Consider the following 27,649-nt stretch of genomic DNA (forward strand, 5'->3'; position numbering starts at 1 on the left):
AACATCAGGTAAGAAATTTAAAGTAATATATAAGCTATATAAAAGCACTGTGTAATAAATATTTGGATCTAGTTCATACTTTTTTCTAAAAACAATATCCACCATTACAAGGTTGTGGGTTAACTTTCGGCTAGTTTTATTCCTTTCCTTTGAAAGGTTTTTAGTTCTATTTTGAAATAATTTGAGGGATTTTTCCTCCTAGGGGTTACACTTCAGAGTAACTGTATAGATATTGAGGGAAGTGTATTAGAGAGGAGGAAAATGAGAGTTTTGTCTGTGAGCTCACTGGCCTCTTTAAAAGTTTATCTATTACCTCTACTTCCACCAGTGGAGAGATCATTTGTTCCTTCATTAGGCACACATAAAATAGCAAATAAGATTTATACTGATGTATGGTGAAGGCGAAAGTTATTCTTACAAGTGACTACAATGTTCTTCAACACAGTATGAGTATAAGAATAAAATGCCATCCTTTGTGGGTATTTTATTTTCTTAATATTGTATAATGGATTATTTATATTTATATATTTTAAGTTTGTGTTTTATATATAATAAATTTTATGCAAAATCAAATTTATTTATTAAAAATCGGAAATTTAAAGTTTCTCAAGAAAATACTGTTGTAGCATCAATAACCAATTGTATTACTAATAAATACTATACTTGCTGCCTTTTTGTAAAATTAATTACAGTACATCTTTTACTATCATCTATGATAAAAACATTTGTATATACTAGCTTCTTTTCAAATATGTTCATTTTTTTTTTAATTGACCTGATTTCACAAATATATGTGTCATAGTTTTAGCTATAGTTTCCCAAAGATTTCCAAGAACAGATTAGTTTTTCAGTGATCTTAAGATCAGAATAATTAAAATCACAAGTTTGGGCCTCTGTTTTGGGAAAGTCTTTTGTTTACAACCTTTTTAAACCTTTATGATCATTAATTTCTTCATTTAAGATTATAATTTCTTTATTTTATTTTTTTAATTTAATTTTAAATTTAGGAACATAATGAAATCTAAAATTTGCCTGTGTAGTTTGAGAAATCTCGTAATACTGGTCACATTATTATTGTTGGAAAGCTGGAGCCAGTGTATTGAAGCAAGAATTTGCAATTATGACCTGCTGAATGAAGAGACACAAGCCACCCACATAGGGGTGACAGGTAGCACCTTTAGCATCTGAACTCCTACTCTGGGGAGATGAAATCCTCTGCGTCATTTGGATTGAAGGTGCAGTTTCAATGCACCCACACAATGGAAATAGAGTCATAAGATTTATTACTTACAGATCCCAGAAGTGAAGGGCACAATTGAGCCAGAGGAAGGCAGTTCTCTGTCGCAGATAACATGCCAACAAGAGATAGAGAGCAGGGTAGCAAGCACCTATGACGTATGAGGTGGCTGCAATGGAGGTCACTAACTTTTCCTGGGCTTAACTTCAAGTGGTTATTTTAAAAGGTGCCCTGGGAAAAGTAAAGTAGAATTTATGGCAAGCATCCTAAACTCAAGTCCTTATCTGAATGTCCAGATTCTGGGTGTGAGCTGGGTTCATACTGTAAAATGACTAAGCAGAAAAAGAAAGTCATTCTTTCTCAAAAGATGTTTTACTCATGGCTATTGCCCCATGATGCCTAGGCATTAAGCTTCAGGGAAACTCCTGGCACAGACTGGACAGTGGGAATATTGAAAGCCAGGGGCAGGGTTTTGGTCACCCAACACATGGAATATTTAAGCAAAGCAGAAATGACGATCACCAATATCCATAGGCAAATGACAGTTTGAAATCCTGTCCTTAACCATCTGCTATGTCCCTTTGGTTGGGGTTCAGCCAATAAAATAAATCAAAACCCTTGGATACAGGTATTTGATTAAAAACATGGGTGAGATTACAGAATATTTGTACTTATGGGGTCATCTTTTGTATATGTGTATGAATTTTTCCAGAATTATGAATATCCATGCAGTAATGGGTATCCTTTACAAACATATACACCTCTTTTTTGGCTAATAACAATCTAAAGCTAAACAGTTATCCAAAACTATCTGTTCTAAAGAATCATGTTTTTGCTGCATTAAGGCTCTCATGTAGTAGCCCAATGTGTTCAACCAGGATGGCTGGCGGGTTGATGTTTGCCTTAAATACTTGTTGCTGCATTCCCAGTGCATTGGCACCTACCCCAGACCCTGTGAGGGACAATAGCACACATGCCCCCAGAATAATGTGGGTGGATACTGCATACTTTCCATGTGAGAGATCAGAAATGGGGACAACTGATCTCCAAATGATTTGTAAGGGTAGTCCCAAGGAGACTAAAGTACATAGTTTGGACAGACAGTACTTCCCTGGGGACAGCACAGAGGCAAAGATGTTGGAGGTTGAGGGTAACAGAAGTGCACTTTTGGAGAGCCAAGTGTGTGTAATGGCCCCAGGGTACTGGGTTCCATTACACATCAACTGTGTGCTCAGGGAAGCCAGAATAAGTTGGGGTTCTCTCCAGATGGCTAGGCCACAGGGCTCAAGGTCGAGGGAATTGTGCTCTTTGGACAAGATGTAGGTCATATTCATGTGCTGTTGGTACCTGGGTAGATATGGAGGATTATGAAGGGCATGTGGAAGCTCCTGCCAAGTGCCATATACAGCAAAACAAGTGTCCTGCATGGGAGCTGATGAGCACCATAGAGAGCATAGGGCAAGTTGCAGGGTCACATGGGATGCCTTCTGCTAGCCAAATGGGGACAGTGTCAATAAATCAGCTGGGTAGGCAACTAACTTGGGAAAAAGCTCTTATTGATTCCAACAATTAAAGAGGCACCCACAAATGAGCTCTGGTTTTTGCCCATTGTATAAAAATATTAAGATCATTGGAATCTTAAATGGGAGGATTGTGAAGCCCTGAGCAGGACTTTGGGGAAGGGTCCCCATGAGGTGGTATAGGGAGGTGACCCTGTGGCTATGGTTCTGGAGCATTGGGGGGTCTTAGTGGTAGCAGCACCCACAGTCAAGAAGGGTCCTGCCAACAAATATTAAATTCACTAACTCCCAGCAGGATACATATGTAGGCCAATACAATGGTGTGATAAAGGCAAGCAACTAGGTGAAGTGTTTTGGGGCTCCTGTAAGGTTGTGAGACTTGACACAAACCTTGGCTTCCCAGGGCTCAAAGGTGAGGCAGAAAGCAGCTTGACAGATTACCACCTCACACTAGAGCAGCACTCATTATAGTAAGCAAGGGGGCTCTAGGGTAAACACATAGTTAACTCTGCAAAATGCCACTCACAAGATCATTGGCAGGGAATTTAAACAAACAAATGTTCAGTTCGGCACCCGGGTACTGGGCAGAGTTCACCATCATCAGCCACTGACTGAGTCCTCCTTGGTGACATCCTTGTCATAGTTGAAGGTTTTGGAGGCAGCATTTAGTATGAAGTTGTCCCCTGATGTCATAGGCTGGGACATTGCAATCTCCATTGTTGTTGCAGGTGGAGGGAGCTGCCCCAGGAGGGCAACTGAGGGTCCAAGCAGTCTAATGGGGTCACATAGATTTGAGGCACCCTCATTAAGGTTTTGACAGCATTTACTAGAATCCCAAATTATCAGTAAATTTTGAGGTCCTCAGTGGTGCGCCTTGCAAATAATTGGGTGATGCTTTCCTCCAAGGCATAAGAGGTCTCCATCCATAAATAGTAAAGGTTGGAGACACATGTGCAGCCTTGGTTTAAAACCAATTTAGTTCTGTGCTCCTAACAATTTAATGTTTGGCCCTGTATTACCAGAGATGGGTCTAACTGCATAAGTCTATCAGGCAAATAGGAGTGAAATTAGGACAATGTAATGGCCAGTGCCAGAGGTCAGGATATTGGTGGCTGGTTGCTTTTAAGCATTTGTGACATTGGTCCCATTTAAGATAGAGGGCTTTAATTGCCTGGATAGTACCCACATCTGGTGGCTTTTTGGGCACAGTCACTCTAGAGCTAACTTCTAATACTCACTCTCCCCCCATCCTGGGGTGCAATTGCAGGTGAGTGATGTGCAGTTCCAGCCACTTTCTAGTGTTGCCTGTCTGGGATTGAAGCCCCATGACCATATGGCACACAGGACACTGAGTCTATTAACTGCCCCATGTGAAGATTTATTCTGGGGTGATTGTGGGTCAAAAGCTTATTGGTGCCTGTTCCAAAGTGTGGTAGGGTTAAGTGCTGTAATTGTATCACCATGTCGTAATCTTCGGATGTTACTGGTGTCAACCAATCTGATTGCCTTTTCCCGCCTTTTAGAGATCCACACCATTCTTTTGGTGGGTCCAGATGCAATTATTATCTCTTCATGTGTGGAGTTATAGTTAGAGCAAATGGGTTAGACTTCAGTAAGTGAGGCCCAGCAGCAGCATAGTGGTCAGTGTTCTTCTAATGAGCCAAGAATATCTATGACTGGGGGTCATAAGTAACTACCCTTCTCTAGGCCCAGCAGCCAGCCTCCCCTTCTAGTACTAATACAGGGGAACTACCCTTGGCTCCCAGGAGATAGATGGTGTCCCTTGTCCCTTACCAGGAAAAAGAAGCAGAGCCTTACTTTCCCATTTAGCTTTACCTTGGCTCAACACCAGACTTTCTAGTATGATTATTGCTGATCACCTCCAGACCTGACACTCAGGAGGGTCTATTGAGAAACACACCCACCTCAGACTGAGGTCTGTTGGTTGGTCTCTGCAGGGGAGTCTGATCTTTTACAACATCCACAATTTAGGGTGGATATTCACAGCAACACCTGGAAACAGCAATAAGCAGAGCACAATGCAATGCAACAGATCACCAGAAAGCAGTGGTTCCTTCCCAGAAAGTTAGTAAGCCACATGCAGGTCAAAGGCATCGTATATGGGTACAAACTGCACCCACAGTCCCGTCCTCCTGGCCACAATTGCGTTCTGAAGCTGAGTTGGTGTGTTGAATTAAGATACCCAGCTTATGATCTGCTGAATGAGGAGGCACGAGTGGGGGTGAGTGGGGGAGAAGGGAGTGAAATCCTAGAAATTGTTTTGATTGAAGGAGCAGTTTCAATACACCCACACAATGTAAATAGAACCACAAGGTTTATTACAGATCCCAGAAGTAAAGGGGCACAATTGAGCCAGGGGAAGGGCAGTCCCCAATCCCAGGTTACAAGCCAGCAGGAGGCAGAGAACAGGGTAAAAAGCACCTACTCCTTATAAGATGGTTGGGGCGAAGGTCACTAATTTTTCCCAGGCTTAACTCCAAAAAGTTATTTTAAAAGGTTCCTTGGGAAAAGTAAAGTGGAAATGATGATGGGCATCCTAAACTCATACCCTTGTCTAAATGTCCAGTCTGGGTGTAAGTAGGATTATCATACGGTAAAATGCCCAGGTAGTAACTGAGAAAAACAACGTGTTTTTTTCTCAAAAGTTGTTTTTCTCAAAGTCACAATTACTGAGATTTTTTTTTAAATCAAAAAGGTTGATTATTATGTAATCCTTTGTACACATGCTTATCACTCATGTCCAGATACTTCTGTTAAAAAAAAACAAACACAAATTTCAACTATATAAATTTTAAAGATCTTACTGACTTTATTTAATAATTCATGATTTGGGCAGCATCCCATCTAGCAGATAAAAAGGAGCTTGGAGGAGCTGTACAAAATGAAAGACTTATAGGCAGAAGGGAGCAAGACAAGGAAGTTACACTAACAAAAAGTCAGTCCCCTTCCCTTAGGGGGTGGTGGGGATCTGTCGGACAGACGGCCTCACTAGTGCTGACTAGGTAATTTCTGATTGACTGGTATAAGATTCCATTCCTGGGAGAAGGTGAAACTGTACTGAAGTTAGGTAAGAACTTGGCTTGGTGACATGGGACTTGGCATACATGACTCCATTTGGGACCTGTTGCTTTATTTTTCAATACTTCAGACTCCAAGATGAGTATCAAATACCACATCTCTAATGAAGACTTGCCTTGTAGTTGATAACGTGACATGATACACTCTAACGGGGCACTCTGTCCTGGTGGTTGATACTGCTAACCTAAAAATAAAAAGCCAAAGTGAGAGGCAACAAGCATTTATTTGAGATCAAAACAAACTGAAATCTGTGGACATAAATTCAGGAAGAAACCCAAATTCCATCTCGGGGCGAAAGAAAGGGGTTTTTATGAGAAAGGGGAGGGAAATAATTACATGAATAGAAGAGAGGAATTTCTATTGATGCTAACAAGCTAAATTACTCTTTATTTATTTATACGTGAATGGTTACGGATTAAGAATGCCAAAGTCATCAGTCCTTGTGAGAAGGTCTCCCTTCTTCTTTTAACTTTACAAACAATTCTTTTTAAGACAATGTTGGTTTGGCTCAGTCCAAAGATTATTTTGCTCAGTCTAATCATTCCAAATGTTCAAGGAGCAAGATGTACAAGGGATGGTGGCTCTTTTGAAATGGCTCCATTTGTATCAATTTTCTCAATACAATAGGCTTTGGAGTGAAAGAGCCTTAAGGCAGGTACCCTAGGTTCCTTTCTTAATTTGTTCTATGAATGTAGAAAGTTACTCAGCTTCTCTGACCAATGTTTCCTCCTTTGATGTAGGAATAATTACTGTATCAACCTTATTGGATCTTTTTTAGTGCAAAGTAAATTATATGAACATATGTACAGCACATTGCATAATGTCTGACACATAGTGAGCAGTTAACAAATGCTAGCAATTATGAAAGGCTGAGTCTAGATGTAAAGTAGCTATTGTTCACACAGGCTAGCTAGCTTTTTGAGCAGCACTTCACATAGAAGCATGCTTGACTTAGCAGTTCTCTCCGAAGAGCTCCTTCCCTTTCACTAGTAACATTACCCATCATCTCCTGCATATATACTTGTACGCAGTTTATTTATTTACTTGCAATTTTTTTCTCAGTGATTTATTAAGATAAAGTAATAAATATTATACTTACTATGTACTTCGCATTTTAAGTATTCTCTTTGTAATAATCTTATGTTAATAACTAGTAACTATAATAAATTTTGCTGATGATATTATATAAAATATATTAAATATTGAAAAACCTATAGAGTTTGCATCTCTACGTTTCGAGCCATATCTGAAGTTTCAATTCCCAGGCCTAAGTGTAGAGTTCAAATATACAGGGGCTTCAAGCAATCTAATAGTAAGAATTTAACAATTATGAGATGCAAAGAAAGGGTTGAAAGATCAAGTTTAAGGAAAAGAATCATAATGAAGCTAAAGCAATAGGTTGACAGGTACAACACATGGTGCTCCTAAATCTGTAATTATCATAAAATAAGCAGATACTGTGACAAATAACATTTGGTAAAGAAAAGCTCTTATGGATGTCATTGGTTTAATCAAACTGAAAAATAATTTGTCTTTCCTTTTTGTTTGAAAAACAGAGAAATTCGTTTGTGTCACATCTCATCAAATCTTCTACATCAAGCCACATCATGTTAGAAAAGATCATTCTGGTGTTGTCTCTTCAGATAAGTCTCCTAGGAATCACTCTTGGTGGGAATGTTCTGATTTGGCCGATGGAAGGTAGTCATTGGCTAAATATTAAGATCATTATAGATGAGCTCATTAAAAAGCAGCATAATGTGACTGTCATTGTTTACTCTGGTGCACTTTTCATTGATCCCACCTATAACCCATCTCTGACATTTGAAATATATAAGGTGCCCTTTGGGAAAGAAAGAATGGAAGAAATGATCAGAAATTTTATTTTGACATGGATGGGAAATAGACCATCTCCTTCAACCATTTGGAGATTCTATCAGGAGATTGGCATAGTCCTCCAGGACTTTCATGCACTGTGTAGAGAAATCTGTGATGGTGTTCTCAAAAACCAAAAGCTGATGGAAAAGTTGAAGAAAAGCAAATTTGAAGTCCTGGTATCAGATCCAGTATTTCCTTGTGGCGATATAGTAGCTTTAAAACTTGGAATTCCATTTATGTTCTCCTTGAGGTTTTCTCCAGCATCGACAGTGGAAAAACACTGTGGGAAGACACCATACCCTCCTTCCTATGTTCCTGCTATTTTATCAGAACTGAACGACCAGATGTCTTTTACTGACAGAATAAGAAATTTCATTTCCTACCATCTACAGGACTACATCTTTCATACCCTTTGGAAATCATGGGATTCCTACTATAGTGAAGCTTTGGGTATGTAACTTTTTTTTTGTATTATTTGAATTTAAACAAACAGACCTCTTTTTTATTTCCTATAACTATTTCTTTTCAATCCTACATATTGATTACTGTCATTATTATCATTTGATAGCAGGAAAGAACATAAAATAGAATATGCTTTGGAACTATAGTGTGCTGTTTTCTAATTTTATGGACTTGAAGATACCAACTATGTATTTTTATGCATAAAATACAGAAACAAATACCTTAGTTTAAAATTAGGACTTGATTCTCATTTACATATTGCACTAATAATAGGAATTGCCTAGAAACTTCAGTGGTGTGTGGGGGAAGCTGAAAGAGAATAAGCTTTCTACAACCCTATTATTAATATAGACATTTGTATCTGTGTGAGCATGTTTAAAAACACATATGTAGTCCGGCTGGCATGGCTCAGCAGTTGAGCATTGACCTCTGATACAGGAGATCGAGGTTCAGTTCTGTCAGGGCACATGCCCGGGCTGCAGGCTCGATCCCCAGCAGGGGGCGTGCAGGAGGCAGCCGATCAATGACTCTCTCATTGATGTTTCTCTCTCTCTCTCCCTCTCCCTCTCCCTTCCTCTCTCTGAAGTCAACAAAAATATATTTAAAAAAAAAAATCCCCACATGTGTGGATAATCTCTGATCGTTGCTCATAGACTTCCTAGTGTTTAGCAGACACTCCCTTGGAAAGGGAGGGTACAACAAAGACTAAGATGAAGTTCCTGCCTTCAAGGATTTCACAGTCAAACAGGGAAGGTAGGCATGAAAGGGAGTGTTTACAATACGAATGGCATGGATAATGGAAAAAAATGTATGACGGGCAGAAATGGTATAGAGGAGACAGGCAATATATGACAGGACAGAGTGGTGTTCTGAAAAGCTTCAAAGTTGAGGTAATACACAAGGAAATTTTTAAATAGTGAATATTAATTTCCTGAAAACTAAGTGTGGAGAAGGAAACAGTGTGCCCATGTTGTGGAGTCTAGACATAGCACATGTATGGTGGGTATTGCTGAGGAGTCAGTACTGAGGAAGGTCAAAGTGTAAGGTGGGCAGGCATGAGAAAGAACTCTGAAGATGTCAGTATTGCAAGAATGAATGAATGAAATATCTTCAAAGCATCTTGTATGTCATGCTAAGCATCTTGATTGGTATCTAACAAGTAACTGGGAACAGATTAAAGGGTTGTATTATGGCTAGATTGCATCTTATATAAACCACATAGACCGATGTGGACCGAAAGCGGACACGTTAGACTGGAGAACACTTCATCACTCCAGGAAAGATGTGCTGAAAGCATGGACTAGTGAGGTAGCTTATGAACTACAAAAAATGCAAATGGGAATACATAGGAACACACTCAGGAGAGCAAGTTCTTGAAAAACAATTTCTGCTTCCATGTGTGACCATAAAAAGGAAGTCTCTTTGCTATAGGGGTGAGAAAGAGTTTAATTACTTCTTTTTAAATTGAGATATAATTTACGTATAACATATTAGTGTCAGGTGTACAACATAATGATTTGATATTTGTATGTATTGCAAAATTATCACCTCGGTGAGTCTATTTAACACCCATTACCACACATAGTTACAGGGTTTTTTCTTGTGATGAGAACTTTTAAGATTCTCTCTCTTGGCAACTTTCAGATATACAATACAGCATTATTAACCACAGTAACCATGCTGTACACTGTATTCCCATGACATATTTATTTTGTAGCTGGAAGCTTGTGAGTTTTGATTCCATTCACCCATTTTGTCTACCCCCTACTCCTACCTCTGGCAAATATCAATCTGTATTTATGAGTTTGAGTTTTTTGTTTTTATGTTTCTTTGTTTTTTAATATTCCACATATTAGTGAAATCATATGGTATTTGTCTTTGTCTGACTTATTTCCCTTAGCACAATGCCCTCAATTTCTATCCATGTTGTTGCAAATGACAGAATTTTCTTTTTTATGGCTGAATGTTTCATTGTATATATAACCACATTACCCCTTCACCTATCAATGGACAGTTAGCCATGTCTTGGCAATTGTAAATAATACTGCTATGAACATTGGGGTCCAGGCATTTCTTTGAAAGAGTGGTTTTCTTTCCTTTGGATGTATACTCTAGACATGGAATTGATGGATCATATGGTAGTTCTGTTTTTAATTTTTTGAATAATCTCTTTAAAGTCATGCAGTACATAATGTTTTGATTAACAATGAACCACATACATGAGGGTGGTCTCACAGATTATAATGGAGGTGAACATTTTCTGTCACCTGTAACGCTGTAGTACAGCCCGTTACTCTTGTATTTGTGGGATGCTGTTGTAAACAAACCTAATGTGCTGATAGTCGTATAAAAGTATAGCACATAAAATTGTGTACAGTTCATGATACTTGATAATAATAAACTCTGTTACTGGTTTATGTTTTTACATAACTGTGCTTTTAATTATTATTTTAGAGTTTACCCTTCTTACTACTTATTTAAAAAAGTTTGCTGTAAAACAGTATGACCTGTTACACTAGCAGCAGCCTCATACACCTTGTGTTTACTGCATCCCTTAATTGCATCATTTTCTCTTGTGCTTGATTTAATCCATGATGTTTTATAAATTTAGTATAGCCAAAGTGTAGTGTTTAAAAATTTACAGTAGTGTACAGCAATATCCTAGGCCTTCACACTCACTCACTCACTCACTCACTCACTCACTCACTCACCCAGATCAGCTTCCAGTCCTACAAGTCCCACTCATTGTACATGCCCTATACCAGTGTACCATTTTTTATCTTTCATGCTGTGTTTTCACTATATCTTTTCTATATTCAGGTATGTTTACATACACAAATACTTACTATTGTTTTATGATTACCTACTGTATTCAGTATAATAACATGCTGCCCAGGCTTCTAGCCCGGGAGTAATAGGCTATACCCTACAGCCCAGGTGTGTAGTAGGTTTCACCATCATGTTTATTTAAGGGCATCCAATGATGTTTGCATAACACCAAAATTGCCTGACTATGCATTTTTCAGAATTTATACCCGTCCTTAAGTGGTACATGACTACTGTGTTCCAAAGGAGCGGTACTAATACACATTCCCACCAACAGTGCACAGCGGTTCCCTTTTCTCCTCACCCACACTTATCTCTTGTCTTTTTTATAGCAGCTGTGAGATGATATCTCATTGTGGCTTTAATTTGCATTTCTGTGATGATTAATGATGATTAGTGATGTTGAGCACCTTTTCATGTACCTGTTGGCCATTTGTATGTCTTCTTCAGAAAAGTATCAAATCCCCTTTCCATTTTTAATCTTTTTTTTGCTAATAAGTTGCATAAGTTTTTATATATTTTGTATATTAACACCTTATCACGTTTGTGATTGGCAAATATTTTCTCATTTGTTGATGGTTTCCTTTGCTGTGCTGATGCTTTTTTAGTTATACGTCGTCCCACTGTTAATATTTGCTTTTATTGCCCTTGCTTTGGGTTTCGAATCCCAAAAGAGTCATCATTAAGACCAATGTCAAGAAGCTTATTGCCTATGTTTTCTTCAATGAATTTTATGGTTTAAAGTCTTACTATTAGGCCTTTAATCTATTTTGAGTTAATTTTTGTGTATGGTGTAAGATAGTGTTCCGTTTTATTCTTTTGCACATGGCTGTCCAGTTTTCCTAACACCACTTATTAAAGAGATTTCCTTTTCCTGTTGTATATTCTTGGACTCTTCTTTTTTTTATTTCTTTTTTTTATTTTATTTCACTGTCATCCCACCCAGCTTGCTCCTTCACCAACATGCAAGTTCTTTCCCTTCCCTGCCTTCCAGACAGGCTGATGGGAGAGGCAGGTGTGGCCTTCATTGTCAGTAGTTCTCTAATGTGAAAAGGGGCAGCACAGTTACTTAAACTGATCCAACCTCTTTGCATCTTACAAAGTTAAATAGCTAAAAGAAGTAAAATAAGAAGGCAATGCTTGAATGCTTGTGGAATGTATGGTGCATATTGGTCGCGCTTGCCTCATTACTATTTGCCTGCTTGCTTGTCCTGTTCAATCGTTTCTTTGGGAGGCAGTGGATTTTTCTCTTGTGTTTCTGTCCTCTTCAGTTTTTACTTTATCGGATTTCTCAATCTCAGCCATATTGGGTTTGTCAGACACGGTTGCAGAGGAAGAGTTCTGGAGGTCAGAAGTCCCACACAGGTCTCATGCAGCCAAAATCAAGGTACTGGAGGGCCATATTCCTTTCCCGAGGTTCTAGAGAAGGCTCTGCCTGTTTTCTTGCCTTTTGCTGCTCCTAGAAGCTGCCCACATTCCTTGGCTTGTGACTTCATCTTGAAAGCCAGCAATGATGCATATCTTTGACTCTTCCCTGTAGTTACATTTCCCTCTTTTGGACTCTTCTTCATAAATGAATTGACCATATAGGCATGAGTTCATTGATGAGGAGTATTAAGAAAAGTGTTAGTTATAATTGGTGCATCACCTTCTCTGAATATGTTAGTTGCCCCCAAATTAAAAAATTGGTTTTCTCTTGGAATGTAAACAAAAACCTATGTATTCTGTCATTCAAAGAGAATAAGCAAAGCTATTCTGAGGGTTATAGACTATCCTGTGGTGATAGAAGTCAATAGTCAATATCATGGGGCTAAAAGTGAAAGGTAGAAGATGAAGAAATGGTCATTTAGGAGGCAATGAAGCTGTTAATATCTGCAAAAACTCTTTAATCTCCTCATGTGTGCAATAAGCCAACAGTGACATTTGAGTATGTTCAGCCTCTCAGTTCATAAAATAGAGGAAGGTAAGTAGAGGGCTCCTTGCTCACTATATATGTCTCCATTTTTATCTCATTACCTAAACTTTCATCATCTGCTTCTTCTCAACCTAGGTGTAATGATTGTCATGATTGCAAGGCTCCTTATTCTTGCTGGTAAGATTATTCTCCAGATAAACCTTCCCCATGCTGGCAGCCTCAGTATCACATGTTTCATTGTATTGTGCTTGTAAGTTAATACTGGTAATAAAACCATACCATTCCATTATTCTTCAAGTCCTCACATGAGACTAATACTCCTTAACAATTTGTTCATGGGAATGTAATGAAGATTTCTAAAACTGTTCCTACTCTCTGATTTTGATATCATGTTTCTAATCAAATTATACTTTTCTGACTTAGAATGACTATTTAAGTTTGTTTTACTGAAACACATTCTTATTGATGCCCAGGGACATGAACACTCATACTCAGAATGCCAGGTAAGAAGTAAAAGTAGTGACATGGCAGAGTAATTTATTTTTGTGCAAGTCTTTGTACATGTGATAAATGCAAATGATAAGTAGAACTGACTTGTGAAAATAACATTCCCAATTTGTAATTTGAATTTATCTTTTACTTTAGCTTGACTGCTCTAATCAAGTCATTGTAAAGGATCCATATACGTTCAGGTCTCAAATTGTCACACCTGAGTAAATAAATAGAACAACTTTTTGTAAGATTAGTTTTCTGCAGTGTAATGCAATGAGAACCTCAAAGTGAGCCCTTAATCTTTGCTAATTGCTAGAAATGGGATAGTATAATGTCAAATTACTTATTTTATTTCAAGTCGTGGGTATTTGTTTCAAACTCATGGACATCTTTATAGTAATAGCAGTAAACATTTGTTGATCTCAGCCTGTGCACTAGACACTGTGATAAGTGCTTCATGTTCATTATACCTCCTAATTCCTGCAATAAATTTGTAAAGAAAAATTACTATCACAGATAAAAATGTTGAGGTTTAGAAATATCAAACATGTTACAGTAAAATAATACAACTACCAGTTTGAGAAAATAGTTTTCAAATGAAATCTTTCTGACACCAAAGCTTCTGGAAATTTTTTTCTCTCCTTTTAAAATTTCAAATGCAAACCTAGCAATTATTTACACTATTTTAGGTTTAAACTTTCTTGGGTACTTTCTTCTTCCTTTCAGTGTATTTAGCTTTTGAAATCTGCTGTTCTATTTCTCACCTATTTTAGTCTGCTGAATAAATTTAATTGGGCCATGTTATCAGTAGGGAACTTGCTATTCCCTTAAGCACAGGTTCCAGGTGACTGTTGCCTGGAGAAATTTCTGGTGTTAAGAAAGAATCCCTCTAACTGAAAGAAAGAAAAGTCTGCCGTGGATTTCAAATATATTTGTTTAAACTTGAACCAGGTAAATTTTATTTTTGTGGACATATTAACAACAAAAAAGCCACAAAAATTGAGGAAACATTTAAGGAAAGAATAATGTAGAATTTTAATGCCAGTAAAAAATATTCATAACCCATTACCTATTAAAACCAACAGTTTACACTTTGGTCACTGGAAAAACAAACAGGTTTTTATTTGTGTGAGTAAACTTTATATATTAGATTTGTAAAAATAATGTATTATTATATATAAATAAATGAATGATTTCTAAGAACTAATGTCATCTATAATAACAATAAACTATCTTGCAAGTATATTAATTTAAATAGAAAAAAAAAATCTTCAGAAAAGAAAAGATTATGACCACAATATTTAGAACTTTGCATGAACTAAGTACTCAGAGCACAGACAATTAATATAAAATAAAGTGATACAAATGAAACAAGTTTGAGTGTGTATATCTCCAAAGTGTTTCATTTACAGTAGACATTTTATTTATCTATTTATTAAAATGTATTGATTGTTTTGAGAGAGAGAGAGAGAGAGAGAGAGAACACACCAATGTGAGAGAGAAACATTATCGGCTGCCTCCAGCACATGTCCCTACCCTGGCTGGAGATCGAACCTGCAACCTGGGTATGTGCCCTGACTGGGAATCAAACCCACCACTTTTTGTTATACAGGACAACACCCCAACCAATTGAATCGCAATGGCTAGGGCAACAGTAGACATTTCAAAGGAGAAAAAAATGTATTAGAGTCTTTTTCTTGAAGAGTAATATATTTTGGCCTGGATCTTTCTTTTCTGTTTTTTTTCTCTCTTCCTGATTTTTCCTTTGCTTGCCTCTCTCCTTCCTCCCTTCTTTCCTATCTTCCTTTATTTTTAAATTTAACTTAATCTTGATTTTTTTGGAATCTTTCAAATAACTGCTGGTAGCATCACCTTTTGCACAATGCTCATGAGCTGGATAACAGCCACAGGCATGACACCCAAGATGGAATTTGTTCTGGGTCATGCACCATTCCCAAAGAGAGCTGTCACTCTTTTTTCCTCCCACTCAATAAAAGAGAATAGAGGTTATAATTTTTATGGGTATAATCTTGAGTTTTATATTATTAACCTAAAAATAAAAGGCCTAAAATAAAAGTGAGTTCTTGGAGCTGGACTAATAATCAAATGAACATGAAACAGATTAACAGTAGAAAATGACCAAAATTATTATGTATGTACATATGGGGTTCCACAGAATGAGACCATGAGATGGAGGACAGATCAGGCAGCTGGGTGTACATGCCATGTTGAGCTTGGGAGAAAGGGGTGGTGTGGTTTCGGACTTCAAAAAGTAGGAGGCAATTCACAGGGGGATAGCAAAGCAAATGTTTGGTAAATAAATGTTTGCTGGGCCATGCTGGGTTCCCCTTTTTCTATCGCACACCAATTTGGTTATATTAAACTACAGCCATCTATGATGATATTTCCCCTCCTGGAGCAGATCCTCTAATTCTTTTAGGCAGTTAGGGGGAAAGTCAAAGTTTTTTCTTCAGTCTTTCATTTCTTGAAAATAGCCAGCTTAAAAATTATTAATATATCAAAAGGCATATTTTAGGGTGGCAAACTCTGCTTCCCCTCGGCACTAAAGCTCGGGTACCCCAGTGAGAGGAGGTGATAAGCTCTGCTTAAATTGGTCATTTTAAAAGTAAGATTCTCTTCCTACAATATCATATATAGTTAATATTTATTGTACACAGATGCCATTGTGAATAATTAGTACCCACTGTTTCATTTATTCCTCACAACTACAGGAAATAGGCATCTTTGTTCTTCCCCACTTTGTAATGAGAAAGCTGAGAAACTTACCCGAGGCTTTAATCAAGAAAGTAGTGAAGCCTTTGATGGCAGACTCGGGGCTAAAATGAAAGCTCTAGAAAGATTCTTGGTTTATATACAACAAAACAAATGGGACATTTTAAATCTACATTTAATCATTCAAAAGAACTAAATGCTACTCAAAATAAAGTTGAAGCACTAATGTGAGGCTAAAACTTTAAAGTTCTTAAGGAGTTGACAACTCATGTTCCTAAAACAGTGTGAAGGCTGCTTCCCAGGCTTTTGTGGCCTCTGGGGCCACTTCTAAAACTGAAAGGCAATGAGAAATGAATCAGCACAATGAAATCTTAGCCATCCTGTGCAATGCCTCAGAAGCAAACAGGAAGAAGAGGCCTTCACTTCAGGGTATGCCTTTGGGTGGATAATATGTAAGAAAGAACTTCCGTACAAAAATGTTTTAGGGATTCTCAATTCAAACTAATAACATATATTTTTAAGAAATTTTGTTCTAAGTTAATTTTATACACATGAACAAAACATTCTTCAGTAAGTGTTATATACCAAATGTTATTAAATATGATTAAATATGAAGACTTGATATGTTTTATTCCACTTTAGAGTCCTCCCTTTAAAGTAAACAGAAATGAAAATGAAAACTTGATTCAAAATACAAGAATAAAATTCTAATTAGTCAAAATTTTCTATAGCTCATCCATTTTGTACATAAAAATACCTTATAATAAAGACATACAACTTGAAAGTACTACATGTTTTGACAAAGTGGCTTTAGCAATCGGAGGTGTTACTTTTCATTTAACCTAATTTTGGAAAGATACATTAAATTTAGAGACACATTTTATAAATAATAGTTATCATAGAGTACACAGATACTAGGCTTATAAACTGCCTGTCTTTTTTTTCTTTAAAATAAGACCATATTTCATGTCTGTTGTTGAAATAATCATAATGCACATAAGGATTTAATTACATTGTTTTCCTTTTCATCTATAGATCAATTGACCTATGAATGAGTGTAGCTGTTACATTAAATATTATTATATTTGAAAAATATATACTTACCTAAATATACTTTGAAAGTTCATTTTCATCTGAAAAGACCTACAGTAGGTTGATTTCCATAATGAATATCACCATGCCTAAGAAGTTTGTCTTCCTCCTGGTTTTTAATTTGACTCTGACTGAAGTTGTTTTAAGTGGAAATGTGCTCATTTGGCCGACGGATGGTAGCCATTGGTTAAATATTAAGATCATTCTAGAAGAGCTGACTCAAAGAAATCACAATGTGACCGTACTGGCTTCATCAGCAACTTTATTCATCAACTCCAATCCTGATTCTCTTGTGAATTTTGAGGTGATACCTGTTTCCTTCAAGAAGAGCAATATAGATTCCTTAATTGAACATATGATAATGCTGTGGATAGACCACAGGCCAACTCCTCTCACACTCTGGACTTTCTACAAAGAACTCGGAAAACTCCTAGACACTTTTTTTCAAATTAACCTACAAATCTGTGATGGCATATTAAACAACCCCAAGTTAATGTCAAGACTTCAGAAAGGTGGTTTTGATGTGTTGGTAGCCGACCCAGTAACAATCTGTGGGGACCTGGTTGCTCTGAAATTAGGAATTCCATTTATGTACACATTGAGGTTCTCCCCAGCCTCAACAGTGGAGAGACACTGTGGGAAAATTCCCACACCTGCCTCCTATGTACCAGCAGCCTTGTCCGAGCTCACTGACCAGATGACCTTTGCTGAAAGGGTTAAAAATATCATATCTTATCCTCTGCAAGACTATATATTTCAGTCCTACTGGGGAGAATGGAATTTGTACTACAGCAAAGTTTTAGGTAAGTCTCTAAAATGTCCTCTTATTAACGACTCTAGATACCTTATTTATTCTTGTTAATACAGCTGAATGTTTCATCCCACCGCACATGCCAAACCGAAGTAAATATACTTATTATACCTTCGTACAAGTCCTTGATCATTAACTTGGGATAAATTCATTAAAAATGGAATGGTGGTATTAATATGTGTGCCAATAGTGCAAATAATCTTGTGCCTATTTAAGAAATAGCTTTTCAATGTGTAAATCAATCTTCAAATATAGATGGAAATACCTTTACTAGGATAAATTATGCAAAAAAAATATCTTGGCAAACATTTTGAAGTGATACACCATTTATTTTCTCTTCTTGGTTCTTCATTCTTTTCTTTGCAGAAAACTTTTAAAAGCCTAAGACTGAGCATGGCAACCTGAGTTTGTACCCTCCTCTGCCTCTCACTCTCTCTCCATCCTTAGGCTCTTCTGAATGTTTGGGCTAGCACTGTCTACAACTTAAGTTTTCAGTTTCCTTTGGCCAGCCTCAAATTTCCTTGCCTTGCAGTTTCCTCATGAGGATCAAGCAAAATAATGCAAACTGTCAAGCCAGTTCCGGTTGGCTGCCTACTTCTCCTTCCGCCCTTTATGAGCATTCTTTCCTTTATTTTTCTTTTTTCTCCTTCCCTACATGTTATTTTTTCTGTATCTATCAGCAGTATCAGTATCGGTGGTATTAATTAACAGCGGGAATTAATACTTGATGCTATCAATGGTACTTTCTTACAAAGGCTATGTTCAAAATACTGTTCTTTTACACAACTTTTGGCCTTCCTCTGTTCCTCCATTTTTCTTTCTCTCTCCTCTTTCCTCATCTCTTCCCTCCCTCCCTCCCTCCCTGTTTCCTTCCTTCCTTCCTCCCTTCCTCCCTTCCTCCCTTCCTCTTGCTTTCTTTGTGTAAAAAAGTATTTATTGAGCCCAGTATCTACAACTTTTCTGTGTACTGAGAATGCAACAGGTAGCAAGATAGATCAAAATCTCTACCTAAATGGAGCTTATGTTCTAGTAAGAAGAGACAGATGATAAAATAAATATGCAAAATATATAGGATGTGAAAGTGTAATATATGCTGTATAGTAGAGTAAAAAAAACTGGATTGTTCTGGGAGTCGGATTATACGTTTAAATGGGAAGGTCAGGGAAGGTCTCGAATGAAAGGGTGGCCTTTGAGCAAAGACCCAGGGGCAGTGAGAGTGAGAGCCAGTGGGCTCCCTGGAGGAAAAGCACTCAGGCATCGGGGAAAAAAACAAGTACAAAGGCCTGTGGCAAGCTGCAGATGCAGGAACATTTTTACTATAACCCAACATTAATTTTACCCTTCACAAGTGGAATTTGTATATGTATAATTTTCTCTTTCCTTGATGTTAGAACATTCTTCATCCAATTTTCCATCATTTAAACTTTTAAAATTCTTTATAGAATTGGTCTAGAGGGAGGATATTGAACATATCACACATATAAATAAAACACATGCAAGTTAACTAAAATTTGCTTGTAACTTTGAAGATATGATAATTAGAATTTTGAAAGTAAAATTCTGTTTTAATATTCTTTAGAATGCAACTTATATATATTTTCTTTATCTCTGAATTCCAAATTTCATATGCCTCAGAAATGTATTTTTCTGTAAATTTAGATGTTAGTCACACAATTATTTTCTAAGACATCCAAAATATATTCAATAATAATTATCACTGCCCATATTATGTATCACATATATTATGGGTACTGGATAAGGTAATAGTCTAGATGCTTTAAATAAGGGGATTACAAAAGGTAAGATTGTGAAAGGTCTTGAAAAGCATATAAGATTCTGCGTTCAAGTTCCACCTGCTTACTGTGTGATCTGAGGCAAGACCATGACAAATTATATAATGTGTGGAAAAGCATGTTCTCATTTTCACAGGATTTCCGCAATCCCACACGTTGAGAAATTAAATGTATTACTTACTTAAATCCTTTAGGCTCTTCGTGTTATTAAATCTATTTGAAGTATATTGTCAGGAAGAACTGATATAATCCAGTTTGTCTTTTATTTTCAATTATGTTTTTAAAGTATTAAGGACACCTGGTAACTGTAAACTGATACCGAAATAGGGTGGGTACCTTACATTTGATATCATCTTTGAACACAGGAAGTTTAATAACATGTAAAATTTCTGTGGCGTTTCCATTTCAATGGTTGCTCTTCAGTTCTGTGGGAAAAATAAACCAGAAAAATAGCATGATTCACAGTAGTAAAGAAAGCCCCCAAATATCTATATTGAAGAAAAGAGAAGGAAGTAACAAGGAAATATCTAACTGCACTGGTTAAAAATCCTGTTTTATTTATCAGAGAGGAAGTCCTAAGTTTTACTGATGAAGCGAGTAAAAATGATCATCAACTCAATTTTAATTATACTTTTACACCTAATGGAAAAAGCATATTTGAGAATATGACAATCACTGCTATTTATTTCCAGGAGTGAATCTATTGACAATTCTCACCCAGGCCCAATGTTCTACCTTCCAATTGCACTGCGCGTGATCTCTCCCCGACCCTTGCATTGAGAGATATCCTGTACAACGTGTAGATAATTCATATGTGGGAAGGGTTTGGGACCAGCATTTGCTGCGTATATAGGAAGGCAAGGGCTTGAACGCTGTAGTGAAAGTGGCTAAACTGGTAAGGCAGCTTGGATGGCACCTTTTGCCTGTGTGTTGGTTTCCCAGTCTGCCTCTAGCTTTCCGAGTGCACTGCAGGTCAGGAGAGCAGAAAGCCCAGCACTAACTTATATGCCACTTGGCCAGTGTAGCCTACTTTTACCTATCAGTAACGTTGGTTCTGTGTTGGCCTCTCTTTCCGTCTATATTAGATGGATTTCCTAGAACTAATGCTACCTTTTTCCAGCCCGTGAAAAAAAATAAGCCTCTAAACATTGTCCCCCAACCCACTTGCCTAGAACTGAGCTAGATTACTCACAACATTATTTATATTCGATCTCTGGCTCCCTTTCGGGACCCAGTACTTTGTTAGTTTTTGTGTGTCCCACTCCCATTCTAAGCCCCATTCACAACCTCCCACCCTTTTTCTAGAAAACTTGGATCTCTCTGTTCATCTTCTGTCATGAGTCTTCTAGTTCCTTCTCACATACAGCTTTCTTGTGGTCAGTGCTGTGAGGTGTTCTGAAATTTTCTGTAAACATTCTTTTGAAGTCAAACATAAGTCAAACATTTATAGCTCATTGAAGTTTCACAATGTGAACCCACCCATGCAACTAGCACCCACATCCAGAAACAAAGTATTGTTACAACCCATAACTTCTATTCATTCTTCATACCAGCCCAATGACTCCCATGTAAAGGTAAACACTTTCTTGACTTCTAACACCAGATTAATTTTGCCCGATTTTAAACTTTGTGTTAATGAACCACACATTATGGACTCTTTTATATTTTGCTTCTTTTACTTAACATAGTGTTTATTATATTTGTCCAATTACAGAAAATATAATAATATGCTTGTTTATTATATTTGTTGCATTTAGGTTTAGTTTGTTCATTCTCACAGTTATATCGATTCTATTGAATTAATAGACCACATTTTATTTATCTGTTCTACTGTTGATGGACATGTAGACTATCTGGTGTAAGCTATTTACAATAAACACTGCTATAAACGTTCTTGTACATGTCTTTTGGTAAATATACATGTTCCATACTGTTAGGTATATTCATAAGAGTGAAATTGGCAGGTCAGAGCATATGACAATGTTTAGTTTTTGTAGGTACTGCTAAAATTTAATTTCCAAAGTGCTTGTACCAGTTAACCCCACCAATCATCCACTAGAATTCCAATTGTTCTACATTCTTACCAACTCTTGGAATTCTTCTTTCTTTTTTAAAAATTTTTAACCATGCTGTTGATGCATAGTGTTATCCCATTTTTTATTATTAAGGGCTAATTGACCTATGGCTAAAAAAAAGTACATAAAGTATACAGAGTGGTTTTTGTCAAATGTGCGTATCTCTGTAACTAACAGCTATCAAATTCTTGGCTCCCACTCTAACAAAGCTACTCTCCAGACTTTTTCAGATACTGAATAACTATTGAAAACTAATATATTAGTTTTCATTCTTCATTCTTATTCACTTCTATTTTTCTTTTGTTGGCTTTTTAATGCATCCTCTAATCATTTTAACTGGAAAAGTGACATGATTACATTGTCATTCATGTTCAGTTTGTGATCCATCAAGAATCTCTGGTCTAATTCTCTATTAGATGATTCTGCAGCTAATTAATTCCTTTGATAATTGTACCATCTTTATTGTTAACTTAATAAATACTCTTGCTAAACACTTACTTGGTACCAAGCACTTTGTTAGGTACACTGCAGGTATTATTGCTAATCCACGCCAAAAACATCCAAGAATGATCATTATCTGCCTTTGTTTGGTATTGAATTTTATGCGTTTTTAATATATTTTAGATATTAACCCTTTGTCAGAGCTGTTGTTTGCAAATATAATCTCCCATTCGGTCAGTTGCCTTTTGTCATGTTTCTTTTGCTGTGCGGAAGCTTTTTAGTTTGATATAGTCCCAGTCATTTATTTTTGTCTTTTACTTCCCTTGCCTTAGGGAAAATTCATAAAATGTTCTCTATGACCAAGGTCCATAAGTTTAGTGCCTATGTTTCTTTCTATGTACTTTATTGTTTCAGATTTTACATTTAGGTCTTTGATCCATTTGAAATAATTTTTGTACATGGAACAAACTGTAATCTAGTTTCATTCTTTTGCATGTGGCTTTCTAGTTTTCCCAGTACCATTTATTAATAGGCTTTCTCTTCTCTATTGTGTGTTTTGGCTCCTTTGGCGAAAATTATCTGCCCATTTACATGTGGTTTTATTTCTGGGCTCTCAAATCTGTTCCATTGATCTGTGTGTCTGTTTTTCTGACAATTTCTCTCTTTCAGTAGATTGAGTATTTGGTTTCACTTTCTTCTGGCTTGTACAAGCCTGATGATAGCCTCATGGGCTTTCCTTTATAGGTCACTTCCTTCTTTTCACTGGCTGCCTTGAAAATTTTTTCTTTGTCATTATTTTTGACAGTTTTAATACAATGTGCCTTGGAGAAGGCCTCTTTGGATTGAGATAACTAGGCATCCTACTTTCATCTTGTATTCAAGGATCTTGCTCTTTCCATAGGTTTTGGGATTTCTCATCAACTAATTTGTTTGAATTGGCTCTCTGTTCCCTTCTCCCTCTCCTCTTTTTCTGGTGTGCCTATTTTTCACATATTGTTTTTCCTGATGGAGTCAGACAGTTCTTGTAGAGCTCTTTCATTTTGTTTGATGTTCAAGTTTCTCTCTTCTTCCCTTTGCATCATTTCTAGATTTCTATCTTCAATATCACTAATTCTTTCCTCCATCTGATCATCTGCATTTTGTATGCTCTATAGTTCATTCCAGATCTCTTTTACTGAATTCCTCATCTCCAGAATTTCTGTTAGGTTCTTTTTTAAAAGTTCAATTTCTTTGGTAAAGTACTAGTTTTGTTTATTAACTTGTTTTCTGAGTGCATTAAATTGCCTGTATGCACTTTCTTGCATCTTGTTGAGTATTTTCAGAACTGCAATCTTGAATTCTCTGTCATTTATATCACATATTTCCAAGTGCTCTAGTTTGCTTTCGGGAGATTTTTTGTTTTCTTTCTGATCTGCCTTGCTATTTTGGTTATTCATGGTATTTGATGGATTCCTTCTTTGTCTAGTCATCGATGTATGAGAGGTACTACTCCAAATGATTACTACACAGAGGTATTTCTATTATTTTCCAGTAGGTGGCACTGGATCACAAGTTTTTTAGCTCTGTGAAATCCCAAAGCTGACCCCTTCGGCTGCTGTCATTGTAGCCATGATGCTTGGGAGTGTGCGGTCTGGGGGACCCAGCTGCCTTCTTTATTTTGCTCTCTTGGTAATAGAGACCTTGGACCTCCACAGGGTTCCCCCAAAATGCACCACAACCACAGAGTCAGAGCGCACCCCTTGCTCAGGGCAAACAGTGATTCTGTTGTAACAGTCCTCAGGTTTGCAGATAAAGTGCTCAGCAACCTGACACCAAGGGTGACACAAGGTGAGTTATGGGAGTCTGTGGGACAGCAGGGCTCTGTGGCTTTTTTTGTCTGAAATGCCAACCGTCAGACAACTGCAGCAGAACCCCTGTGCTGTGTCCTTGCCCAGGTTTCTCAGCTCAGCTACTCCTCACTCCTGCAGGAGTGCCCACCGAGTCTCTCTGCTCCTCTTTGCTGATGGAAGCAGCAGCCACAACCAGCTCCCTCCCCTCTCTGGGCTGAGTCCTGCAGTGGGCTTCTGGCTGCAGGGCTGCATCCTTGACTAGTCTGAGCCTTCCTTCCCTCTTGCCTCCCCTGTTTGTTCCCACTTGCCCAGCATTAGATGCTCCAGTGCATGGATCTATCGGCTGTGCCTGTATATTGAGCAGGGAATCCTTTGTTGAGTTCCAGTTATTCAAATTGTTGAAATTTCAGGGGGAGAGACCAAGGGGATCTCTCATGTTGCCATTCCTCTGATATCACTCTTCCCCTGGAATCAATATTCCATTCCATTTCCAGCTTCCACAGTCTGACCACGCTCCTTAGCTTATGACCTCTTTATATTATTAAAGCCAGGAATGATTAACAGAATCCTCAGCTCACTTCTCTCTGGCTCTTCTTGTGTGATCACATCTCTCTCTGAACCTCTCATCAATGTTTAAAAATTTTCCAGATTTTTCACCACCTTGGTTAAATGTTATGTCTAAGTATTTTGTTGTTTTTGGTGCTATTGTAAATGGGAGAAAAAAATATTTTCATTCATTTTTCAGCTGTTGCATTTTTAGTTTATAGAAACGCAACTGATTTTTGTATCCTGAAACTTTAATAAATTCATTTACTAGTATCAACAGCTTTTTGGTGGAGTCTTATGGATTTTCTATATATAAGATGCTGTCATCTGCAAATAGAGACAATTTTGCTTTTTCCTTTCTGATTCAGATAATCTTTTATTTTTTTATTGCCTGGATGTTCAGGCCAGGACTTACAGTACTATGTCAAACGAGTGATGGGAGTGGCCATGGTTGTGTTGTTCCTGATCTTTGCCTTCAACCTTTCACCACTGAATATGACGTTAGCTGAGGGCTTTTGGGCATATTTTTATAAAATATCTTGGGCTAAGGAATTCATAACAAGGAAGTCTTTGGCAATTTCTATATTTCCTAAAATTTAGAAGTTATCTCTCTACTTGTGTCAATTATGGTAATATTAGATAGAATAGACAAATAGACAGAACATACGATGCTATCCATCTTTAAGTTGTGTATTATTTGGAGTTCTGAGAACTATCTTTTAAAGTGTCTTCTTTATATCTACTCTCTTTACATGTTTTTTTTTCTTTTTATTATGAACTTTTTTGCTTTTCTTATATTCACTCATATATGCAGTCATGTCCCACATTGACTCTTGTCTTGGTTAATTATCTTGCTTTGGCAAATGTGACTTTAGTGAATGTAAAACAAGCAGTCTATTAAAAATTGAAGTTTACTCTCACTGCTTTGTGCATTTTTTATTTTGTGATTTAAGTTATCTGGCATGCTAAATGGTAAAGGATACAAGGCCCCAGGATATTTGCCCACAAAGATATTAGCTAGACTACTGCAAAACATACAAATGATGGCTTCTAAGATCAGCTAGCCCTCTGCTGACCCATATTTACATGACCATGAAGTAGACCAGCCCAGAGCAGCTCTACTTAGTCTATACCAGAATTGGGAGCAGAACCATGAGCTAAATAGAAAGTTATTGCTTTAAGACACTCAGGCTTTGGGTAGTTTGCCATTCAATAATCTAAAACTAATAAAAAGACTTCTAGCTTCCATTTACTCTATTTTTTATTTTTTTAATCCTTACCCAAGGATATTTTTCCATTGCTTTTCAAAAAGAGTGGAAGGGGGAGAGAGAAAACACTGATGTGAGAGAGACACATCGACCGGTTGCCTCCTGCACGAGGCCTGACCAGGGCCAGGGATTGAGCCTGCAACCGAGGGATGTGCCCTTGGATGGAATCGAACCCAGGATCCTTCAGTCTGAAGGCCGATGCTTTCACCACTGAACCAGGCCAACTAGGGCTGACTTACTCTATTTGTTAAATCTTAGAACTCTACATTGCTTTCACCTCCATATATGTTCTCTCTTTTCTGCCCCTTAGTACTCAATGACGTACTCTAGCTGTTTAAAAACTGGCTTTCTGTAGTAAAAAAAAAGAATAAGATAACACTTTAGTTGCATTTCCCCCTATCTGTGGTGTAAATTCTCCCACCTGGCCTAATTTCAAGCTACTGGTCATATAACATCCAGTTTGGAAAAACTTCTAAATATTAACAATGAACTCTCATGAGCCTGTGGTAGCCAGATCCAGATAACCTCTGGCAGATCCATTTATGACACTTATGTGCCAAAGTTCATGGACACCAGTTTTTTTATACAGAAAAATGTTGCTCTCTCCAACACAGTTTGCAGACTAATATCTGGGCCTATAAATATTAGACCCTGATATTTTCTTAATATAACAAATGTAAGCACATAAAAATTCTCTGCTTAGCAAACCAGAAGCATCTTTTTTGGAAAAATCTTGGGGAATGGGTCAATGCTCTCCCCTGTACAGCATGTCCCATCTTCACTATGTATATTATTAATATATGCATTTTTAATACACATCATTTTTTACTCTTCAGGAAAACTGCTACTTTTAAAAATATTCTAAACAGTCAAATGGATCAAATATCTATATTCCTAACATCTTTCAAAGTATCATTTAAAAGATTACCTTCTCGGAAAAATATCTTTCTAGGAAAAAATTATGTCATCCAATAAAGAACTACTTCAACCACTGACTAACTTGAAAAATGCAACAGGCTCAAAATCTCAAAAAAATGTCTCCAATATACTGAATGCCTGCAGAAAAAGAAGAAAAGAAAAAGTGACAATTTTCTATCTCATATAATATTCTTAATTTTTTTAATTTAAAGATTGGTAATTCCTTCTAGAATTCAGCATTTTTTATTTTTCTTTATTTTATTCTATATTTTTTTCATTACCATTTGTTCTCCCTATACCCTTTTCACCTCCACCCACCTCCCTGCCCCCTGCAGTCACCACACTGTTGTCTGGGTCTATGAGCTCTCTCTCTCCTTTTTTCTTTTTTGCAATCAGGCCAACTTGCTTGCAAATGTCATGGGCCATTTATTGCTTATATATTTCCCTGACAATGTAAATATGCACTAAACCTGAAGTATAGGCCATCAAGATACCATCAAAAGTGAAAAATAGGAGGCCAGCATATTTTTTATCAACATTTGACAATAGGGCATCAAGGAAATACTGGATCCCTGATGTGTCATATTTTCCTAGCTCTTAGTAAAAATAATAGAAATTAGATACCCACACCCTGCTCTATATTTCATGAAGGTAATATTTCAAACAGAAGTTTGAAAAATATTTTGATCCACATTGTTAATTTTATGGTGCAACATT

The 27,649-nt window shown here is 37.1% G+C and overlaps 1 protein-coding gene and 1 pseudogene across 5 annotated transcripts in view; one reads left to right on the forward strand and one right to left on the reverse strand.

The window, feature by feature from the left end:
• Positions 1-7,463: 7,463 nt before the first annotated feature.
• Positions 7,464-27,649, forward strand: part of UGT2A2 (UDP glucuronosyltransferase family 2 member A2) — a 39,645-nt gene continuing 19,459 nt past the window's right edge. For 2 of the 5 annotated variants that reach the window (XM_087816569.1, XM_016219111.2), the window contains exons 1-2: positions 7,464-8,179; positions 17,423-18,054. In XM_087816569.1, coding sequence (XP_087672695.1) covers positions 7,464-8,179; positions 17,423-18,054 — 1,348 coding nt within the window. Of the gene's footprint in view, positions 8,182-17,324; positions 18,059-27,649 lie in introns of those variants that run through there. The other 3 variants (XM_016219113.2, XM_016219115.2, XM_087816575.1) reach the window with 2 other exon arrangements.
• On the reverse strand, positions 12,210-12,336 carry LOC107541921 (thymosin beta-4-like; annotated as a pseudogene).

The sequence above is a fragment of the Miniopterus natalensis genome, chromosome 1, assembly GCF_054644295.1.
Source record: "Miniopterus natalensis isolate mMinNat1 chromosome 1, mMinNat1.hap1, whole genome shotgun sequence".
NCBI lineage: Eukaryota > Metazoa > Chordata > Mammalia > Chiroptera > Miniopteridae > Miniopterus > Miniopterus natalensis.